Source organism: Entelurus aequoreus, linkage group LG05 (assembly GCF_033978785.1).
Source record: "Entelurus aequoreus isolate RoL-2023_Sb linkage group LG05, RoL_Eaeq_v1.1, whole genome shotgun sequence".
NCBI classification, from domain to species: Eukaryota; Metazoa; Chordata; class Actinopteri; order Syngnathiformes; family Syngnathidae; genus Entelurus; species Entelurus aequoreus.
The window spans coordinates 11370042-11393833 of record NC_084735.1 but is presented as its reverse complement, the minus strand read 5'-3'; the positions used below and the strand labels follow the sequence as shown (position 1 = coordinate 11393833).

At 41.2% G+C, this 23792-nt stretch overlaps 2 protein-coding genes across 2 annotated transcripts in view; both read left to right on the top strand.

Moving 5' to 3' along the window:
- Nucleotides 1-1220: 1220 nt before the first annotated feature.
- Nucleotides 1221-3286, top strand: LOC133649598 (regulator of G-protein signaling 13-like). Its single transcript, XM_062046207.1, has 6 exons — nucleotides 1221-1897; nucleotides 1962-2021; nucleotides 2097-2158; nucleotides 2245-2411; nucleotides 2484-2685; nucleotides 2794-3286. Exons 1-5 carry the CDS (start codon nucleotides 1788-1790, stop codon nucleotides 2667-2669), a joined length of 585 nt encoding a protein of 194 aa, XP_061902191.1. The 5' UTR covers nucleotides 1221-1787; the 3' UTR covers nucleotides 2670-2685; nucleotides 2794-3286.
- Nucleotides 3287-7141: 3855 nt separating this feature from the next.
- The window catches only part of LOC133650165 (RNA-binding protein RO60-like), an 18512-nt gene continuing 1861 nt past the window's right edge, over nucleotides 7142-23792 (top strand). The window contains exons 1-9 of the mRNA XM_062047089.1: nucleotides 7142-7278; nucleotides 11565-12107; nucleotides 16953-17173; nucleotides 18364-18510; nucleotides 18586-18723; nucleotides 18782-18898; nucleotides 22593-22709; nucleotides 22788-22934; nucleotides 23047-23792. The exon at nucleotides 23047-23792 is cut by the window's right edge and continues 1861 nt beyond it. Of these exons, the coding sequence (XP_061903073.1) occupies nucleotides 11576-12107; nucleotides 16953-17173; nucleotides 18364-18510; nucleotides 18586-18723; nucleotides 18782-18898; nucleotides 22593-22709; nucleotides 22788-22934; nucleotides 23047-23199 (1572 nt within the window). The 5' untranslated portion in view covers nucleotides 7142-7278; nucleotides 11565-11575 and the 3' untranslated portion in view covers nucleotides 23200-23792. The remainder of the gene's footprint in view (nucleotides 7279-11564; nucleotides 12108-16952; nucleotides 17174-18363; nucleotides 18511-18585; nucleotides 18724-18781; nucleotides 18899-22592; nucleotides 22710-22787; nucleotides 22935-23046) is intronic.

The following is a 23792-nucleotide window of genomic DNA, read 5'->3' as shown; positions in this document are numbered from 1 at the left end:
CACTGTCGCCGACCCTTAGGGAAACCAGAACGCAGTCTTGACTAGAACTAATGACAATGATCCTTTAATTACAGGAATCAGTCACCAATTGTGCAAGTTGTCCCACTTCAAAAGTCATTTTCATCAAAGGTACACTTCTACTATGAGAGATAAAATGAGAAACTCCAGAAAATCACGTTGTCTGATTTTTAAAGAATGTATTTGCAAATGATGGTGTAAAAGAAGTATTTGGTCCATAACAAAAGTTCATCTCAATATACCTTTTGGTCAAAGGTTTTCTGTAAGTCTTCACAAGGTGTTCACACACATTTTGGCCCATTCCTCCATGCAGATCTCCTCCAGAGCAGTGATGTTTTGGGGCTGTCGCTGGGCAACACGGACTTTCACCTCCCTCCAAAGATTTTCTAGGAGGTTGAGATCTGGAGACTGGCTCGGCCACTCCAGGACCTTGAAACGCTGCTTATGAAGCCACTCCTCGGTTGTGTTTAGGATCATTGTCAGCCGGGTTTCATCTTCAATATCCTTGCTGATGGAGGGAGGTTTTCACTCCACATCTCACCATACATTCATTCTTGCCTTTACACCGATCAGTCGTCCTGGTCCCTTGGCAGGAAAACAAAATGTTTCCACGCCCTTGCTTGACAGTAGGGATGGTGTTCTTTGGATGCAACTCAGCATTCCTCCTCCTCCAAACACCACAAGTCGAGTTTTTGACCAAAAATTTCTATTTTGGTTTCATCTGACCATACGGCATTCTCCCAATTCTGTTCTGGATCATCCAAACGCTCTCTGGCAAACTTCAGACGGGCCTGGACATGTACTGGCTTAAGCAGGGGGACACGTCTGGCACTGCAGGATTTGAGTCCTTGGCGACGTAGTGTGTTACTGAAGGTAGCCTTTCTTACTTTGGTCTCTGCAGGTCATTCGCTAGGTCCCCCCGTTTTTGTGATCATTTTGACCCCATGTGGTGAAATCTTGCATGGAGCCCCAGATGGAAGGAGATTATCAGTGGTCTTGTATGTTTTCCATTTTCTAATAATTGCTCCCACGGTTGATTTCATCACACCGAGCTGTCTTCTCAGCCTGGTGCAGGTCTACAATGTTGTTTCTGGTGTCCATTGACAGCTCTTTGGTCTTGGCCATAGTGGAGTTTGTGTGTGAGTGTTTGAGGTTGTGGACAGGTGTCTTTGATACCGATAACAAGGCCAAACAGGTGCCATTAATACAGGTAACGAGTAAAGGACAGAGGAGCCTCTTAAAGAAGAAGTTACTGGTCTGTGAAAGACAGAAGTCTTGCTTGTTTGTAGTTTACCAAATACTTCTTTTACAGAGGACTTTACCAATTAATTCATTAGAAATCCTACAATTTCCCTGATTATTGTTTGCCCCATTCTGTCTCTCATAGTAGAAGTGTACCTATGATGAAAATTAGGAAAGTTTGATTTTGAAGACTTTTACCCTAACTTGATGACTTCATGATATACTTTCCAAAACACCTGCTCTTGGAGTCTGCTCTTTGTTGTGACAAAGGTTGTCCTATCTGCTTACCACGGTCTCATTTGCATGACCAGACGAGACGTGCGTCTATGTCAGCAGCTTTCAGTCGTCTCTGCAGTCATTTCCGTCATGCTCCACTTCCTCTTCTTCTCTGTGGTTAGCCCCAACAACGACACAGTGACGCCATTCCCTCTGCCTCTTGTATAAAACTTTCCGTCGCTTCACCAAACGGTTGCGGAGCCGGACGGTGTCACTTGACTCGCTGAAAACGGTGCAACGTACGCGAAAAGATGTGCACGAAAATGCCAAGTTCTGCATCGATGCAATGCCGCGTGACGCGTGCAGGCTCATCGCCCCTGAGAGAGACGCTCCTTGGCGGGGACACACCAGCAACAGAGAGGTGAGTCACTTCCAGTGCTAGCATGGAACCGTGACCAATCAAGGTTGTTGATCTGTGCCGACAGAGAAAGAAACGTCAAGTTTCAACTTCAATGCAGATCATCTAAAGCATCCGGCACTGAGGGGTAGGTACATCAAACCTCAAGGATGGTCAGGAAATAGACATACTAATGAGTTTTTACCATTCCCACTCTTTGAAGACTTTGTTTTGAAGAACTGTCCCAGTGGTCACAATCCCTGGAGAGACTCATGGCATCAAAGTGTAAGCAAAGCCTTCAACATGTCAAGACTAGTCCGTGCTTGTTCTTCCCTTGCACGTCCTGTAACCTGGACCTGTTTTCTGATCAGATGGAATGAAGATATTCCAGGCTTTCCTGAAGTCCGAGTTCAGCGACGAAAACATGGAGTTTTGGCTGGTGTGTGAGGAATTCAAGAAAATTAGGTCCTCGTTCAGGACGACATGCAGGGCTAAAAAGATCTTCAAACGTTACATCCAGGCCGAGGCACCGAGAGAGGTGTGCACACCTGCGGCAGTTGGAAGGAAGACGGTAGTAGTTGTCATTTAAACATGCGTGTGTGTCTTCCAGATCAACATTGATCACAAGACCAGGGAGCTGATCCGACGCAGCCTTAAGTCTGGTGGCACAGGGTGCTTTGATGAGGCCCAGAGGATGGTCTACGGACTAATGGAGAGGGATTCCTACCCCCGATTCTTACAGTCAGACGTATACCAGGCTTTTCTGGAATCTGTTTCCAAATCCGTGGCAATGTGAAGAACTTACATGCCAGGTTTGTTTGACTCTAGACTGTGGACACTCCCAGAAGGGAGCTGAGCCTCCTTTCAGTGGGAACTGCTGAGCAAAATGATGTATCACACCAAAAACATGATCTTTGTAGGCGGGACTGTAACCGACAGAGCACTTCTGTGGTAAGTACTTGTTCAGAACCAGCTGGGGTGATACACATGAACGTGTGCGGGAGTTGGCCACCAACCTGAAGACAAACAATCCTAAGATCTTGGAGACACATCCCGAAATGATCCTGACCAAAGATGCATTCTTCTGTATGAACACTCACCTTTTCACCTGCCAAGTCTTGCAGGAGTCAGTCAGTGTTTGCAAAGATAAAATTGCTCATCACTAATGTGGCGTAGCACACCCTGGAAGATCTTCCCAATAGTCTCTTACCATATTTCAAGGCAGATTATTTGATGCATGTCTTCTATTGTGTTGTGTAGGCTGCCTACTTTGCTCCAAGTTCCAAAATATAACAAGAACTAACGTTGCCTCAGTAAGGAAAGCAGCCATTGGCTGTCCTCAAAGTCGCCAGATGACGGCATGGCTTGATTTGCATAATTTAGGAGGGAGAAATAAAGTTTTTTTTACCTGTATATGTTAAGACTTTCTGTCAAATCGTATCAAAAGACCGCAGGACCGTGGTGGTCACAAACGCACCGATCCATTGACTGGCTCATTAACATGAACATGCACAAAGAGATTGGGACGTTGCAGTTATTTATTTGAACAGTGAATAAATACATTTACGTTTACATTTCGCTGTGTAAATCAAGAAAGCTTCTGACTACTCAAGTGAACGACGAGAAGCGATCTGCAATCGTCATTTCTTCGTTTGAGAGACGTTCTTTATGTCTCTCAGAATTAGATTCCCGATCAATATCAGCATTGTTGGCTTTATTTGAGTGAGTTTGAGTGGTCCACGTGAAATGGGCACACGCTCACGCAGATAGTTAACTTAGGGGAGGAGTTTTACTGAGCACCCGAACCCACTGGAGTCTTTCAGCCGCTGTATTTCCAAATAGGGATATTAGCAACTGGAAAAGAAAACAAAATGACCCAAAAATCAAAGGAAAAGTAGACTTTGAAAGCACTTCTGCAGGTTAATGACCTCACTGTCAAAGAACCAGGAAATGGTACCACCTTGTGGAATATGTGCGATGTTGCATCACATAATAATCACATATCTCTGTACAACATGTAAACAATGTGATGCATCATATAATAATCACATATCTCTGTACAACATGTAAACAATGTGATGTATCATATAATAATCACATATCTCTGTACAACATGTAAACAACGTGATGCATCATATAATAATCACATATCTCTGTACAACATGTAAACAACGTGATGCATCACATAATAATCACATATCTCTGTACAATATGTAAACAACGTGATGCATCATATAATAATCACATATCTCTGTACAACATGTAAACAATGTGATGCATCATATAATAATCACATATCTCTGTACAACATGTAAACAATGTGATGCATCATGTAATAATCACATACAGTATCTCTGTACAACCTGTAAACAACGTGATGCATCATATAATAATCACATACAGTATCTCTGTACAACCTGTAAACAACGTGATGCATCATATAATAATCACATATCTCTGTACAACATGTAAACAATGTGATGCATCATATAATAATCAGATACAGTATCTCTGTACAACCTGTAAACAAAGACATGGATGACAGAGTCTGGTGTGGATGAACTTGACTGGCCTGCACAGAGTCCTGACCTGAACCCGATAGAACACCTTTGGGATGAATTAGAACGGAGACTGAGAGCCAGGCCTTCTCCACCAACGTCAGTGTGTGACCTCACCAATGCGCTTTTGGAAGAATGGTGAGAAAATTGCTACAAACACACTCTGCAACCTTGTGGACAGCCTTCCCAGAAGAGTTGAAGCTGTAATAGCTGCAACATCATATTGAACCCTATGGGTTAGGAATGGGATGGCACTTCAACTTCATATGTGAGTCAAGGCAGGTGGCCAAATACTTTTGGCAATATAGTGTATATATATATATATATATATATATATATATATATATATATATATATATATATATATATATATATATATATATATATATATATATTGTTGGAAGCAGATCAGAATCATATCCATATTTAAGTGTTACTTCTTTCTAAACTCCTATAGTCATATAAAGAATAGCTAGTATTCTTCCTTCTTTAGTGTCTCATAGTAAGGTGTTGGCCTTCTAGATTGGAATGTGTCAGAGTAGAGATAACTCGGAGTAGTCTAAACAAAGCGAGTGGGGGGCGAGGGACAGAGGGAAGATGACGGGACTTCCGGGGGTTTGAGGGGAGACCGGTCTGGACCGGGCTAGGGAACGCTTGGGTACTGGGTTGGTCTCAGGTTTTTCCTCTAAGCTTGGAGAATAAACCACAAAATACCAACTGCTGCCTGTTGATTGAATATAAACATCAGCTTATTGCCATGAAAAGAATCTGGGAGAGACTAGCAATTTGAATTCCCCATTGGAGGAATGCTGGTCAACGCAACAATATATAAATAAAATATATATTGATAGAATTTATTTATATATATATATATATATATATATATATATATATATATATATATATATATATATATATATATATATATATATATATATATATATATATATATATATGTATATATATATATATATATATATATATATATATATATATATATGTATATATATATAATTTATATATATACTGTATATATAATTTATTTATATATATATAATTTATATATATACTGAGCCGGGGGGCAACAAGAATTGCTACCCCAGCTTGTCGCCTCTCACTGCGTGCAACGCCAGTGTGGAAGAGAGTCCAGCCCCTCTCAAGAGAACTAGTTCCAGAGCCCTTGCTGTGCGTCGAGGTGAGTCCGACTATATCCAGCCGGAACTTCTCTACCTCGCGCACAAGCTCAGGCACCCCCCCCCCCCCCCCCCCCCCCAGCGAGGTGACGTTCTACGTCCCAAGAGCTAGCTTCTGTAGCCGAGGATCGGACCGCCAAGTGCCCTGCCTTCGGCTGCCGCCCAGCTCACAATGCACCCGACCTCTATGGCCCCTCCCATGAGTGGTGAGCCCATTGGAGGGGGGACCCATGTTGCCTCTTCGGGCTGTGCCCGGACGGCCCCCATGAGGACATCGCCATCGTGCCCCAACTCCGGTCCTGGCTCCAGAGGGGGGAAATCTGAATCCTTGTTGTTTCATTCCCACAAAAGTCTTCGAGCTGCTCTTTGTCTGATCCCTCACCTAGGACCTGTTTGTCTTGGGAGACCCTACCAGGGGGCATGAAAGCCCCCGGACAACATAGCTCCTAGGATCATTGGGACACACAAACTCTTCTACCACGGTAAGGTGGCAGCTCAGAGAGGAGATTAAAAATTATATATATATATATATATATATATATATATATATATATATATATATATATATATATATATATATATATATATATATATATATATATATATATATATATATATATATATATATATATATATATATATGTATATATATATATATATATATAATTATCCATCCATCCATTTTCGGTAGCGGGGGGCACTGGGGCCTATCTCAGCTACAATCGGGCGGAAGGCGGGGTACACCCTGGACAAGTCGCCACCTCATCACAGGGCCAACACAGATAGAGAGACAACATTCACACTCACATTCACACACTAGGGACCATTTAGTGTTGCCACTCAACCTATCCCCAGGTGCATGTCTTTGGAGGTGGGAGGAAGCCTAAGTACCCGGAGGGAACCCACGCAGTCACGGGGAGAACATGCAAACTCCACACAGAAAGATCCCGAGCCTGGGATTGAACCCAAGACTACTCAGGACCTTCGTATTGTGAGGCAGACGCACTAACCCCTCTCCCACCGTGCTGCCTATTAAAAATGATATACATATAAATAAATAAATGATATATATCATTCTGTTTCTGATTTATTTATATGCATCTCATTTATTTTGTTATATATATATATACATATATATATATATATATATATATATATATATATATATATATATATATATATATATATATATATATATATATATATATATATATATATATATATATATATATATATATATATATATATATATATATATATATATATAAATCATTTATTTATATGTATCATTTATTTTTATTTTGTTAGAAATTTGTGTTGTAGGTTACAAAGCTCATTATTATTAATTATTAGTATCAACCCATTCAGTCTTTTTCTCATTACATTATGTCTCTATGCTCTCTTTTGTTACATGTTTACAGTTTTTTTTTGTTGGATTTTATTTCAACATATACTGCGGGCCAACACAACTCGCTCTGCGCGCCACAAATGACCCTCGGGGCCACACTTTGGACACCACTGGGCCCGCAGAAGCTCAACAGCCATGGTGGTGAGTGAGGGAACTCCATTTCCCACAATCCATTGCGGCACAACGTCTGTCTCCTTGGTTATGAGAGGGAGGCCGTCAACAGACACATTCGCCAGTCGCGATAAGGTAAGTGTGGGTGTGTGTCCGTGTATTTCTTGTGCTTTTCCCCGACAATATCAATCATAATAAACCCAGCGTTTGGTCGCCAAGACATGAAGTAAGTGTCGCTAACTTCAAAGTGGCCAGCTCCACATCTCCACAGCTAATGTCCTGCTAGCAACACTTCCAACCTTCTTAGTGGATACAAAGACGATATAACTTCACACTTTGTGAACATTATCAACCTTCTTAGTGGATACAAAGACGATATAACTTCACACTTTGTGAACATTATCAACCTTCTTAGTGGATACAAAGACGATATAACTTCACACTTTGTGAACATTATCAACCTTCTTAGTGGATACAAAGACGATATAACTTCACACTTTGTGAACATTATCAACCTTCTTAGTGGATACAAAGACGATATAACTTCACACTTTGTGAACATTATCAAGCAACGGGGCGTTTCTTTCATGTGTCCGAGAGCTAACACACATCAAAGTCTCCACTAGCTTAGCATAGCCCTAACATTAGCATAGTCATCAAAGTCCAGTTGACGTTGGGTACTTATACATTTGTTTTTGTAGGGCCCTTAATCGTATACTTTGTCTTTGTAGGGCCCTTAATCTCTTTGTAGGGCCCTTAATCGTATACTTTGTCTTAGTAGGGTCCTTAATCGTATACTTTGCCTTTGTAGGGCCCTTAATCTTTTTGTAGGGCCCTTAATCGTATACTTTATCTTTGTAGGGTCCTTAATCATATACTTTGTCTTTGTAGGGCCCTTAATCGTATACTTTGTCTTTGTAGGGCCCTTAATCTGTTTGTAGGGCCCTTAATCTTTTTGTAGGGCCCTTAATCGTATACTTTGTCTTTGTAGGGTCCTTAATCGTATACTTTTTCGTTGGAGGGCCTTTAATCGTATACTTTGTCTTTGTAGGGCCTTTAATCGTATACTTTGTCTTTGTAGGGCCTTTAATCGTATACTTTGTCTATGTAGGGCCCTTAATCGTATACTTTGTCTTTGTAGTGTCACTGTGGCCCTTAATCGGCTTTAATCTATTTTAGTCCACGCACCGAGGCAACCTGTGGAGCATCAACCAATCAATGTTTACTTATATAGCCCTAAATCACGAGTGTCTCAAAGGGCTGCACAAGCCACAACCACATCCTGGGCTCAAATCCCACTTCAGGGCAAGAAAAAACTCAAACTGTGAGAGTCCAGTCCATGGTGGATCTAGTTAATAGTGTGAGAGTCCAGTCCATAGGGGATCTAGTTAATAGTGTGAGAGTCCAGTCCATAGTGGATCTAGTTAATAGTGTGAGAGTCCAGTACATAGTGGATCTAGCATAATAGTGTGAGAGTCCAGTCCATAGTGGATCTAACATAATAGTGTGATAGTCCAGTCCATAGTGGATCTAACATAATAGTGTGAGAGTCCAGTCCATAGTGGATCTAACATAATAGTGTGAGAGTCCATTCCATAGTGGATCTAACATAATAGTGTGAGAGTCCAGTCCATAATGGATCTAACATAATAGTGTGAGAGTCCAGTCCATAGTGGATCTAACATAATAGTGTGAGAGTCCAGTCCATAGTGGATCTAACATAATAGTGTGAGAGTCCAGTCCATAATGGATCTAACATAATAGTGTGAGAGTCCAGTCCATAATGGATCTAACATAATAGTGTGAGAGTCCAGTCCATAGTGGATCTAACATAATAGTGTGAGAGTCCAGTCCATAGTGGATCTACCATAATAGTGGGAGAGTCCAGTCCATAGTGGATCTAACATAATAGTGTGAGAGTCCAGTCCATAGTGGATCTACCATAATAGTGTGAGAGTCCAGTCCATAGTGGATCTAACATAATAGTGTGAGAGTCCAGTCCATAGTGGATCTAACATAATAGTGTGAGAGTCCATTCCATAGTGGATCTAACATAATAGTGTGAGAGTCCAGTCCATAGTGGATCTAACATAATAGTGTGAGAGTCCAGTCCATAGTGGATCCAACATAATAGTGTGAGAGTCCAGTCCATAGTGGATCTAACATAATAGTGTGAGAGTCCAGTCCATAGTGGATCTAACATGATAGTGTGAGAGTCCAGTCCATAGTGGATCTAACATAATAGTGTGAGAGTCCAGTCCATAGTGGATCTAACATAATAGTGTGAGAGTCCATTCCATAGTGGATCTAACATAATAGTGTGAGAGTCCAGTCCATAATGGATCTAACATAATAGTGTGAGAGTCCAGTCCATAGTGGATCTAACATAATAGTGTGAGAGTCCAGTCCATAGTGGATCTAACATAATAGTGTGAGAGTCCAGTCCATAATGGATCTAACATAATAGTGTGAGAGTCCAGTCCATAATGGATCTAACATAATAGTGTGAGAGTCCAGTCCATAGTGGATCTAACATAATAGTGTGAGAGTCCAGTCCATAGTGGATCTACCATAATAGTGGGAGAGTCCAGTCCATAGTGGATCTAACATAATAGTGTGAGAGTCCAGTCCATAGTGGATCTACCATAATAGTGTGAGAGTCCAGTCCATAGTGGATCTAACATAATAGTGTGAGAGTCCAGTCCATAGTGGATCTAACATAATAGTGTGAGAGTCCATTCCATAGTGGATCTAACATAATAGTGTGAGAGTCCAGTCCATAGTGGATCTAACATAATAGTGTGAGAGTCCAGTCCATAGTGGATCCAACATAATAGTGTGAGAGTCCAGTCCATAGTGGATCTAACATAATAGTGTGAGAGTCCAGTCCATAGTGGATCTAACATAATAGTGTGAGAGTCCATTCCATAGTGGATCTAACATAATAGTGTGAGAGTCCAGTCCATAGTGGATCTAGTTAATAGTGTCTCTGAGAGTCCAGTCCATAGTGGATCTAACATAATAGTGTGAGAGTCCAGTCCATAGTGGATCTAGTTAATAGTGACTCTGACAGTCCAGTCCATAGTGGATCTAACATAATAGTGTGAGAGTCCAGTCCATAGTGGATCTAGTTAATAGTGTGAGAGTCCAGTCCATAGTGGATCTAACATAATAGTGAGAGTCCAATCCATAGTGGATCTAACATAATAGTGTGAGAGTCCAGTCCATAGTGGATCTAACATAATAGTGTGAGAGTCCAGTCCATAGTGGATCTAACATAATAGTGAGAGCCCAGTCCATAGTGGATCTAACATAATAGTGTGAGAGTCCAGTCCATAGTGTGGGAGTCCAGTCCATAGTGGATCTAACATAATAGTGTGAGAGTCCAGTCCATAGTGGATCTAACATAATAGTGTGAGAGTCCAGTCCATAGTGGATCTAACATAATAGTGTGAGAGTCCAGTCCATAGTGGATCTAACATAATAGTGAGAGCCCAGTCCATAGTGGATCTAACATAATAGTGTGAGAGTCCAGTCCATAGTGGATCTAACGTAATAGTGTGAGAGTCCAGTCCATAGTGGATCCAACATATTGTATAATTTCATTAAGACACGCCTCCAAGTGAGTGTTAAATGTCATTAAGACACACCTCCAGGTGACTACAATCCGGGTGTTGGTGATGTTAAGGGGCATGTAGAGTTGGGTGTCGTCATCATAACAGTGATGTCACCTAGCGGCAGGCAGCATGTAGAGTTGGGTGTCATCATCATAACAGTGATGTCACCTAGCGGCAGGCAGCATGTAGAGTTGGGTGTCATCATCATAAGAGTGATGTCACCTAGCGGCAGGCAGCATGTAGAGTTGGGTGTCATCATCATAACAGTGATGTCACTTAGCGGCAGGCAGCATGTAGAGTTGGGTGTCATCATCATAAGAGTGATGTCACCTAGCGGCAGGCAGCATGTAGAGTTGGGTGTCATCATCATAAGAGTGATGTCACCTAGTGGCAGCATGTAGAGTTGGGTGTCATCATCATAAGAGTGATGCCACCTAGCGGCAGGCAGCATGTAGAGTTGAGTGTCATCATCATAAGAGTGATGTCACCTAGCGGCAGGCAGCATGTAGAGTTGGGTGTCATCATCATAAGAGTGATGTCACCTAGCGGCAGGCAGCATGTAGAGTTGGGTGTCATCATCATAAGAGTGATGTCACCTAGCGGCAGGCAGCATGTAGAGTTGGGTGTCATCATCATAAGAGTGATGTCACCTAGCGGCAGGCAGCATGTAGAGTTGGGTGTCATCATCATAAGAGTGATGTCACCTAGCGGCAGGCAGCATGTAGAGCAGTCGTTCATCTTGGCGAGTGAAGATGACTTTTTGGAGTCCATCTGACTGCTGTGTGATTGTCCTCTCTGGTCCAGGTTGTCCCACAATGCAAGGAGATGGCAGCCAGTGGGAGGTGAGTGACCACACCAGACTGTGTCGCTTCCTCTGCTACGGCTCAGACCAGATGACCTACACTGCCAGAGAGCAGGCAGGTCTGGGCATGGAGCGTGTGGGATCCATGCTCTCCATGCTCCAGGAGGGCCAAGGTGTCCAGGTGGTGGAGACCATCCAGAGGTTTGCTCAGGATGGACAAGCGGTCCGACTGGAGCCCTGCATCTTTGCCTTGGCGTTGTGCTCGCAACACTCTGAGCTGAAGACCAGACAGGCGGCCTTCAAGGCGCTGAAGGAGGTTTGCCCGCAGCCCGCCCATCTGTTTTCTTTCATCCAGTACAAGAAAGAACTGAAGGAGGACATGAAGTGTGGAATGTGGGGACGCGCCCTCAGGAAAGCCGTGTCTGACTGGTACAGCGGGCAGGATGCTCTGAGTCTGGCTGCGGCCGTCAGCACATGTAAACAAAGACAGGGTTGGTCACACCAGGACTTACTCCGGCTCTCCCACACCAAACCAGCTGATGAAGGTAAGACATCATTCCAGTTCCAATTTGAAATTAAGTACAATTCCAATTCCATGATATTCCAGTTGTTAGTAGTATAACCCACACACGTTATGTTTGCATTACAGCACATGTGTTAGTAGTTTAACCCACACACGTTATGTTTGCATTACAGCAAATGTGTTAGTAGTATAACCCACACACGTTATGTTTGCATTACAGCACATGTGTTAGTAGTATAACCCACACACGTTATGTTTGCATTACAGCAAATGTGTTAGTAGTATAACCCACACACGTTATGTTTGCATTACAGCAAATGTGTTAGTAGTATAACCCACACACGTTATGTTTGCATTACAGCACATGTGTGAGTAGTATAACCCACACACGTTATGTTTGCATTACAGCACATGTGTTAGTAGTATAACCCACACACGTTATGTTTGCATTACAGCACATGTGTTAGTAGTATAACCCACACACGTTATGTTTGCATTACAGCAAATGTTTTCAAACATTTTCTGGATTATTTCATTTCAAGTTGCCCTGTCAGGCAAAACCAACTGTTCTTACTTATTGACATCCACATCTCAACTCATTGCTGACATCTTGCCTGCCCTCATACTTCCTCACACCGGGCGGTATAGCTCGGTTGGTAGAGCGGCCGTGCCGGCAACTTGAGGGTTCCGGGTTCCATCCCCGCTTCTGCCATCCTAGTCACTGCCGTTGTGTTCTTGGGCAAGACACTTTACCCACCTGCTCCCAGTGCAACCCACACTGCTTTAAATGTAACTTAGGTATTGGGTTTTGAGTCACTAGAGAAAAGCGCTATATAAATATAATTCACTTCACTCTATATCAGAGCTGGGCAAATATTTTGACTCGGGGGCCACATTGAGAGAGAAAATGTGTATGGGGGCCAAGGTGTATGTGTGTATAAATGATATATACACATTTAGATGTATGTGTGTATAAATGATGTATACACATTTAGATGTACAGTATGTGTGTATAAATGATATATACACTTTTAGCTGTACAGTATGTGTGTATAAATGATGTATACACATTTAGCTGTACATTATGTGTGTATAAATGATGTATACACATTTAGCTGTACAGTATGTGTGTATAAATTATGTATACACATTTAGCTGTACAGTATGTGTGTATAAATGATGTATACACATTTAGCGGTACAGTATGTGTGTATAAATGATGTATACACATTTAGCTGTGCAGTATGTGTGTATAAATGATGTATACACTTTTAGCTGTACAGTATGTGTGTATAAATTATGTATACACATTTAGCTGTACAGTATGTGTGTATAAATGATGTATACACATTTAGCTGTACAGTATGTGTGTATAAATGATGTATACACATTTAGCTGTACAGTATGTGTGTATAAATGATGTATACACTTTTAGCTGTACAGTATGTGTGTATAAATGATGTATACACATTTAGCTGTACAGTATGTGTGTATAAATGATGTATACACATTTAGCTGTACAGTATGTGTGTATAAATGATGTATGCACATTTAGCTGTACAGTATGTGTGTATAAATTATGTATACACATTTAGCTGTACAGTATGTGTGTATAAATGATGTATACACATTTAGCTGTACAGTATGTGTGTATAAATGATGTATACACATTTAGCTGTACAGTATGTGTGTATAAATGATGTATACACATTTAGCGGTACAGTATGTGTGTATAAATGATGTATACACATTTAGCTGTGCAGTATGTGTGTATAAATGATGTATACACTTTTAGCTGTACAGTATGTGTGTATAAATGATGTATACACATTTAGCTGTACAGTATGTGTGTATAAATGATGTATACACATTTAGCTGTACAGTATGTGTGTATAAATGATGTATACACATTTAGCTGTACAGTATGTGTGTATAAATGATGTATACACTTTTAGCTGTACAGTATGTGTGTATAAATGATGTATACACATTTAGCTGTACAGTATGTGTGTATAAATTATGTATACACATTTAGCTGTACAGTATGTGTGTATAAATGATGTATGCACATTTAGCTGTACAGTATGTGTGTATAAATGATGTATACACATTTAGCTGTACAGTATGTGTGTATAAATGATGTATACACATTTAGCTGTACATTATGTGTGTTTAAATTATGTATACACATTTAGCTGTACAGTATGTGTGTATACATGATGTATACACATTTGGCTGTACAGTATGTGTGTATAAATGATGTATACACTTTTAGCTGTACAGTATGTGTGTATAAATGATGTATACACATTTAGCTGTACAGTATGTGTGTATAAATGATGTATGCACATTTAGCTGTACAGTATGTGTGTTAAATGATGTATACACATTTAGCTGTACAGTATGTGTGTATAAATGATGTATACACATTTAGCTGTACATTATGTGTGTTTAAATTATGTATACACATTTAGCTGTACAGTATGTGTGTATACATGATGTATACACATTTGGCTGTACAGTATGTGTGTATAAATGATGTATACACTTTTAGCTGTACAGTATGTGTGTATAAATGATGTATACACATTTAGCTGTACAGTATGTGTGTATAAATGATGTATACACTTTTAGCTGTACAGTATGTGTGTATAAATGATGTATACACATTTAGCGGTACAGTATGTGTGTATAAATGATGTATACACATTTAGCTGTACATTATGTGTGTATAAATGATGTATACACATTTAGCTGTACAGTATGTGTGTATAAATGATGTATACACTTTTAGCTGTACAGTATGTGTGTATAAATGATGTATACACATTTAGCTGTACAGTATGTGTGTATAAATGATGTATACACATTTAGCTGTACAGTATGTGTGTATAAATGATGTATACACATTTAGCTGTACAGTATGTGTGTTTGGCTCCCTTTTTTTTTACAGGAACACTAATACCAAAAGTCCTAATGTCCCATAGAGTTCTAAAAAAGTTATGACAGACCACCTCAAAAAACGGAATGGAAATTTAGTTTTTTTTTCCCAAGCTGACACCCAAAATGTACATGAAAATAAAGAAAGTGGGATTTACAATTTTAACTATGAACGATAAAAGACTGAATATTAACAACATATTTTACTCCTCAGAGCAGCTCCTCCATAGTTGTGTATCTTTTACAATCAAGCAAAACACAACAACAATGTAACACACAGCAAAATATGAATGCAAAGTGTAATAAACACCTACAGTATGATATATTATCACTTTTATGCAGAAATGTGTTGTACAAATCTGCTTCCACATCTGTTCCTGACACATGTTTGGGGCTGGCTGCTCTGCTTTGTTCCTGCTCTGAGCTGCAGTGACCTAGATTACCCTAATAACTCCTATAACACCCAAAAGTGCAGATTTCAACCATTGAAATACTTTCTACAGTTGAAGACTTAGTCATTTAAAAACATCACTGCACATCATAATGGCAAATACACTTTTCATGTTAAAGATCTAAACAAATGATGTAGAATGTCCGGTGGGCCGGATTGAAAATCTTAATGGTGCAAATGTTAATGGTGCAAATGTTAATGGGCATGGGATGTATTTAGCCCAGGTTTGGTATAAACAAGCACTTTCCTGCAAAGTCAGCACATTATCCATCTATGGTATACATTTACCCAGAGTGCTTTGCGCGAGTTGGCCATCGCCATTCTAAACAAGCTCCTTCCTTTTCGCTATCCTCTTGTCGTGGGGCAGGCTGGCTCGTACATGCACGTGCATCCTCCGCTGTTGCCCTTGCCAATACAAAGTAGCATATAGTTCTTATTTATTTATTTATTATAAGAATTACAAATGGAGGGCACTTGTACTTTTTAGTATTGAAGCCTCAGCCTTGGTTAAACCTGACACACCTTTTCCGTTACTTGGCCACAGATCTGAATTGTAATGAATTTAATTCCACTTCCTGTAGTTCCACTTCCACACCGTGTGGGGTGGAGACAAATCAATCCACATTGCAATTCTTCAAATTCCTTTTTTTTCTTTGTCACTACTGTGTTTCATGGCTGCGACCACCAGAGGTGCTGTTGGTTCAGTCCACTAGTTAGTGGTCCAAGGAAGAAGAACCTAACCCAACTTGTTGGTTCTGTCCACTAGTTAGTGGTCCAAGGAAGAAGAACCTAACCCAACTTGTTGGTTCAGTCCACTAGTTAGTGGTCCAAGGAAGAAGAACCTAACCCAACTGGATTTTATTGTGTCAATGCTCCAATTCTTATTCTTCTACTCCACATTTTGGCGCGTTCTACTTTCCACATTTTTCACCCGATTTAAACCCTTCCAACTTCAAACAGTTCAGCCTATTCGGGAACCATGGGCTTTCCCTTGAGGGATTCCATAAATTCCCAGATTTCCCAGAATCCCAGGTTTTCCGGGACATTTTTCCCCATTCAAAATAAATTGCCCATTTTTCAAACTTCCACCATTTCCACATTTTTCAACCTATTCAAACCATTCCACCTCCAACATATTCCACTCATCCTGGACATTCAAACAACCAATTTTCCAAGTTCAAAAAATTCCAGGAATTCCCGTTTTTTCCAAAATTACCAAATTTCCATGAAATTCCCATTGAAATGAATGGGACATTTTTCAAAGTTGCACAATTCCCGCATTTTTTAAGCTATTCAAAGCATTCCAACATCAACACTTTCCACTCATCCTTGACATTAAAACTAGCATCCTCTATTTTCAGAGTACTTTTCAACTAATAAGAACCTGATTGATGAGTTTGCAAAGAAGCTAATGTTGGATGTGGTATTTTTATGAGCTTGTCGCACAGTTTTTTCACTATGCCGTGTTTCTTCCAGCTATTGCCCTGATCTGCCAGTATGTAACAAAGGAATGGAAAGATGTCCAAGTGGCATACGCCGACAAAGACAACTCGGATGAGGTGTCCAAGGTGCTGTCCTATCTGGAAGTGGTGGAGAAGGCCAGGCACAGTTGTGATGAAACGGAGGTCATTACTTTGATTGAGGAACACAACTTGGAGAGAGAGCAGCTTCTTACAGACCACCTCAAGTCCAAATCGGTGAGTACGTGTTTGCGTTATTTCATCGTACTGAACGCTTAATGTGACGCTTACGCTCAAATTCTTCCCTCAAAGCCAAAGTTTCTGAAGACTTCATTTGCTCCACTAAGGCATCTAGAAGACTATACACTTGTTACAAGGACCTTCTTCTTTTGTATTTATTGATGTTTGTACATCACATGCAGGTTGAAGGGGACCATAGGTGAGAGTAGGAATGTAGATAGCTCGGTAGACCCGAGAGCTTTGCCTTCTGGCTCAGCTCTCGTTTCGTCACAACAGTGCGGCAGAGAGACTGCAATACTGCCCCAGCTGCTCCGATTCTCCCGCTGATTTCCTTCTCCATCTTTCCCTCACTCGTGAACAAGACCCCGAGATACTTAAACTCCTCCACCTGGGACAGAGTCTCGTCATCTACCCAGGCTGTACAAACCATCGGTTTCCTGCTGAGAACCATGGCCTCAGATTTGGAGATGCTGATCCTCATTCGGTTCGCAGCCGAGTGTTCAGCGACACAGGAAGTGATCACTATAAATAGTTTGTCTGAGTTAGCACTTATAATAACAATACCACTAACACTTGTTAATATTCAAGTCACCAAATTTACATGGAGTGTTGTTGGATGGTTATTTATTGGATTTTATGGGCGAAATAAAGGATAAAGGAGCTATCATTGGCTCCACTGTAAGCAGACTTTTATTTGATATTTAGAATCCATTAAAAAAATCTGTCATGTCTTTCATAATGATTGTGAATGATATGCAAAACTCCCCAAAAATGTGCAGTTCCCCTTTAAAGTTTACTCAGCACTTATTTCTTGGTGTTTTTTCAAGCTAGCTTAGCGGGTAGCCAGGCTATTAGCATGCCTGCTCCTGGCTTTCCCCCAGTACTTGATAATGATACTTGGGATACTAAGAAATGCAGTTTACTTGATGATTATTAACTTAAGGGAGTGGCTCCACACTGTGTATGGAGATACAGGATTAGCCGCTTGTCAGCCGGGGGACTACAAATAGTGTCAGCCTGAGGGGATGTGGTTCGTAATTGGCAATGGTTCAGCCCTTTGAGACACTTGTGATTTAGGGCTATATAAATAAACATTGATTGATTGAATGGTGATGGTCTACTTGTTCATGCAAATCCTCCAATACTGATTGGTACATCCCTACCTGAAAAGCTTTGTCACCCCCCAGGTGTGGAGAGCGTTATTGAAGGAAATGCCTCTCCATTCAGTACTAAAGATCCTGGGGAAAATGACATTCAAAAAGGTGCTTCAGCCTGGTAGTTCGGAAACAGAAGTGCTGTGTGAGACAATCCGCAGCGAGGCAGCGCTAAAAAAGGTATGGCCTTTCAGCTACATGTTGGCATACAGTTGTTTTTCTGTTTTGTAGCCAATGATCCTTGTTTTCTTCCAGGCAAAGGTGCACCCATTTAGCATCCAATTGGCTTCTGAAAACTACAAACGAGGCCAAGGCTATGAGGGGAAAACTAAATGGGAAGCCGACGCCAACATCCTCAAAGCCCTGGACTTTGCTTTTTACAAGAGTTTCTTTGTAAGTGGTACGCAACAAGTACAGCATCCATTAGCTGAATTGAGCTGTTCTTTTCCAGAATGTGGAGCCAGTGGGAAAAAGGTTCATTGTGGCCGTTGATGTGAGTACGTCCCTGAACAGTATGGTCCCAGGGACGTCAGTCAGCACTGCAGTCGCGGCCGCACTGATTGCAATGGTAAGACTGTAAGATGACTTGACAACTAGTACACATGCTTTTTGGACATCCCTTCTTTGCAGGAAGTCCAAGTTAAGGAGTTGGATTCCAACAAAATATACTTTACCGTGTGGTTATGTTTATTGACTGGCTCATCAGGAGTGCCTAAGTCTTCCAGAAGGCAGTGTTAGTAATGTCATAACACAGTTGGTCCTGCGTTACCTAACAGACTAATCAGATCCATTGAAACAATACTTCTTAACGAAGGAATATCTAGTCCAGAGGTGGGTAGTAACTCCCTTACATTTACATAAGTCACTTTTTGGATGAGTTGTACTTGTCGGAGTAGTTTTATTGTAACATGCTTGTTTTACTTAAGAAGAAAATTTATTTTTACTTCGTTACGTTGAGTTTCATTTATTTATATCCCAATTGTTTATAATTATCAATTAAGACTTGCAAAGAGGTATTCTTACGGCAGCGACCCTGCTTCCAACAGGCACTGTCACATGACTGTTTGACCAATCCAACGTAAGTAGAAGTGACGTTGGATTCCATTTCACCAATCAAACAAGCACAAAGTACAGCTATAGGAAGCTGAAATATGTCAGCATATTTAAAGTATAGACCTACGTGTTTAATAAGTGTGTTCCCAAAGAAGACACTTTAATTACGTGACATGACACCAGCACATCCTGGCTGTTTGAGACAACTGCTCAACACAAACCTCCTAAAACAATTGACTAAAAAACGATGTTTATGTATGTCTCCGATACTCCTAATAACCACAAGTGTCATTTAAATACATTAAAACATGACCAACAACGCCAAATAGCAGTGGTAAGTTGTAATTATCTGTTAGATCCTTGGCTTTAAAGTTACTAGTGCTAGTTTATTAGCATGTAGCATTATCGCCGTCCACGGTATTTACATCTAACATAGCTAAACAAGATGAAATGACAAAAGTCGCCCCCTAGTGTATGAGAGGCACACTGCGTATGGCCATCAGTCACATTACAGATAAGAGCATGGATACTACAACTTCACATGTCGCTGTGAAAATACATTATTTGACAAATCAGACTCATTTAGTACAAAGTGACGTGACGTTAGACTAGGCAGCAGAAAATCTTCAATGGTGACTTTCAAACTAGTAAAAAGAACATTTATATCATGTGCTGTCATGTGTGTCAGTAGAAATGGTCACTTTTTTTTACTTTTAACTAGAGACAACATGTTGAAGTGAATTGTGAATTATTTTTATGTTTTACACACACACACACACACACACACACACACACACACACACTAGTTTTTTCAGAGAATACTTGGTTACTCTTACGCAAGTAATTAGTTTGATGGAGACGATGCTTTCACTATTAACACAGTTATATATGGAGCTATACACCAACAGCTGGTTTGGTCACATTCATAGCTTGCAGTAAATTACACTTCATTACTTGGATTTCCGCATAAATTGGTGATGAAATGAGTTATGGTCCTCATCGAAGCCACAAAAATAGACAAACACAGTCTGCCTAAACTAATGCACTGCACACAAAATTATGGGTTTTCATCTGTTTATTGAACACAACATGTAAACATTCACAGTACAGGGTGGAAAAATAACCCCGAGGCTAATGGATTCTCCAAGAGCTGATTGGAGCCAGGACTCAAGATAACATTGAGTCTACCGGTAGTTGGTTAAAGCTGCCCTATAAAAAACACACACCTGTGGTAAGTTCTCAAGAAGCATTGCCTGATGTGAACCATGCCTCGCACAAAAGAGCTCACAGATCTACGATCAAGAATTGAACTTGCATAAAGCTGGAAAGGGTTCCGTTTGCAAATACATCAAAGAAGCTATTTTAATCCATTTCTAGTAGATAAAGCTTTGGCCTGGACAAGAGGTCATCAGGTGGTCCCCAACGTTCACTGAGTGTTTCGACCCTTAACCACAACACTCTCCGGTTGGTGGGTCAGCAGTGATTGGCCAGATCACTGCCCCTCTTATCCAGGCTTCCAGCTACTGTCCTCTCTTTTATGCCAGAGCCAACAGGAGGCTCTCTCTGCCGCTTCTCCCAGCCTACGAACGGCTGTTTTCCTCAAGTGACCTAAAGTTCCACCAGGATGATTTTCTTTCCCTCTGGGGACCACATAACTATGTCTGGTCTCCGAGTGGTGGACAGTACCGCCTCTGGCAAGAGGAGCTTCCTCCCCGGGTCGACCTCCATCTCCCAACCCTGGGCCAACTGCAGGAGGTTTTGCTTAGCTTGGCCTTGGACAACTGGTCTATGACCCTCTTTCACAAAGGTGATGGTGCTCAGCGGTGGCTTAGATTTGGCTGGGTGTTTCTTTCTCCTCTCTTGCTCCAAGATGTCTGCGAGCATTGCCAACACCTTGTCATGGCGCCACTTGTATCTTCCCTGGGTCAATGCTGTTTTAAACCCAGAAAGAAAAGTATCTCTAAAAGCCTTGATGTCCACGGTAAGACAGACTGTCTACCAATGGAGAAAGTTGCTACTCTCCCTAGGCTGGGTCCACCTGTAAAGGAGACTGTGAGAGCACAGTGCAGGATGCTCAGTGAGGTGAAGAAGAATCCTAGTGTCAGCTAAAGACTTAGAGAATTCTCTGGCACATGCTGACATTGTTGTTGACCAATCTACAATACCTAAAACATTGAACAAGAATGCAGTTCATGGGAGGACACCACAGAGGAAGAAACTACTGTCCATAAAAAAACATTGCTGCACATTTGAAGTTTGCAAACAAACACCTGGATGTTCCACGGCACTACTGGCAAAGTATTCTGTGGACAGATGAAACAGCACACCAACATCAAAACCTCTTTCCAACTGTGAAATATGGTGGAGGTGGCATCATGGTTTGGGGCTGCTTTGTTGCCTCGGCGTCTGGACGGATAGCTTTCATCGATGGAAAAATGAATTCCCAAGTGCATCAAGACATTTTGCAGGAAAACTTAAGACTATCTGTCCGCCAACTGAAGCTCAAACGAGAATGGGAGATGCGACAGGACGACGACCCCAAGCATAGAAGTAAATCAACAACAGAATGGCTTCAACGGAAGAACACACGCCTTCTGGAGTGGCCCAGTCAGAGTCCTGACCTCAACCCGGTTGAGATGCTGTGGCATGACCTCAAGAGAGCGGTTCACACCAGACATCCCAAGGATATTGCTGCACGGTGAAGAGGAATGGTCCTGAATTACTCCTGACCGTTGTGCAGGTCTGATCTGCAATTACAGGAAACATTTGGTTGAGGTCATTGCTACCAAAGGAGGGTCAACCACTTATTTAATCCAATGGTTCACACGCTTGTTCCACCCGGCACATGTTGTGTTCAATATAAAGATGAAAACATGTATTTGTTGTGCGGTATTAGTTTAATCAAGACTGTTTGTCTATTGTTGTGACTTTGATGAAGACAATTTATGCAGAAATCCAAAGGGTTAACATACTTTTTCTTGCAACTGTATGCTCATAAGTTTAAATACCCTGATTATGTGTGACTTCTTGGCCATTTTACAGAGGATATACATTATGTTGCAAAAAAACTTTCTTTCACTTCATTCCGCCAATGTTTCTGATAACATGCTGCATTCATTTTGCCTTCAATTATAACCAAGGTGACCGATTTTGTAGGCCGGCTGCTTTGTAAATAAATCCCTTATATTATTTCCCTTTTGTGTCCTCAGGTGTTTGCCAGAACAGAGAAAGGCACGCGTGTGCTGAAATACTCTGAAGGAGCTTTAAAGCCGTGCTCCGTGTCTGCTGACATGACCCTCGCACAAATGACCGATGAACTCATAAAGGTAAACAACCTGAAATGTGTATTGTTTTTGTGATTCCACTCCAGCGAGTATTGCCAACAACCTAATGCTATGTTCCAGATCTCTGTAAAGAGCACTGATTGCACTCTTCCTATCACATGGGCCACCAAGAAAGGCAGACCTGCAGATGTGTTCATCATTCTCACCAACAACGCTTTGTCGCCTCTCTCTGCCAACCCAGTGGCCGCGCTAAAGAAGCACCGAAAAGTACATTTAGTTGTCCACAGAATGTGTCTTTATATATATATGCATTGTACAGTAATCTAGGAAGATACCACGTCAGGTCACGTGTGCTAGTGAATGGTTCTTCTGTCAACAGAAAACAAGGTGCCAGTCCAAGTTGGTGATTTGCGGGCTGACCTCAGGTGGAGGAACCCTGGTGGACTTGGGGGACAGAGGTCTCCTGAACATCAGCGGCTTTGATCTAGGAGCCTTTACCGTCATCCGTAACTTTGCAAACAACCTGGTGTAGAAGTGTGCGGAACATGGAATTGTATCGTTTGTCTGCTAGATGAAGGCTCACTTGGCTCAGACTAGAACATAGAGTGCAACTAATCAAATAACATGAAGTGTCCAGCAGGCTGGGAGTTACTAAAATGTGTTTCATACTGTGCTGGTAGAGCAATCAATGAATTCAACTGGTTGTTGAAATGGTGAATGTTAGGTTGAGTGGCTGTAGTTACACTTGAGGACAGAATTAAAATTACATTTGTGTTCAAGTATCTTCCAAATACTGTTAAAGAGAGCAAATAGGTTGTCCATGCAGCTTTTCCAAACATACTGCTTTTATTCCATTATTTACTTTGCACACACAAACAATTACTTGACCAAAAGTACCAGGACCAAAATGATTAGCCCTCTTGATGCTAACAGGCAGTTGTGTCCTTTTCGCTGGTGTTAGTTTCCCACTAGTCCCACTAACATCTCCTGAGCAATCTTAGCTCATTCCTCTGTGGCAAACCTCTCAAGTGCCCCCACATTTGACGGTCTTCTGCCATGGACCTGGGTCTGCAATTGTCCCCAAAACATTCTTGATGGGATTTGTGCAGACCATTGAATAACATT

Excerpts from the sequence above, each read along its gene's own strand:
- LOC133649598 (XM_062046207.1), top strand. The coding sequence starts at position 1,788 with ATGTGCACGAAAATGCCAAGTTCTGCATCGATGCAATGCCGCGTGACG. Across the intron at positions 1,898-1,961 it reads GACACACCAGCAACAGAGAG|AGAAAGAAACGTCAAGTTTC; the intron begins GTGAGTCACTTC and ends CTGTGCCGACAG. Across the intron at positions 2,412-2,483 it reads AGGCCGAGGCACCGAGAGAG|ATCAACATTGATCACAAGAC; the intron begins GTGTGCACACCT and ends TGTGTCTTCCAG.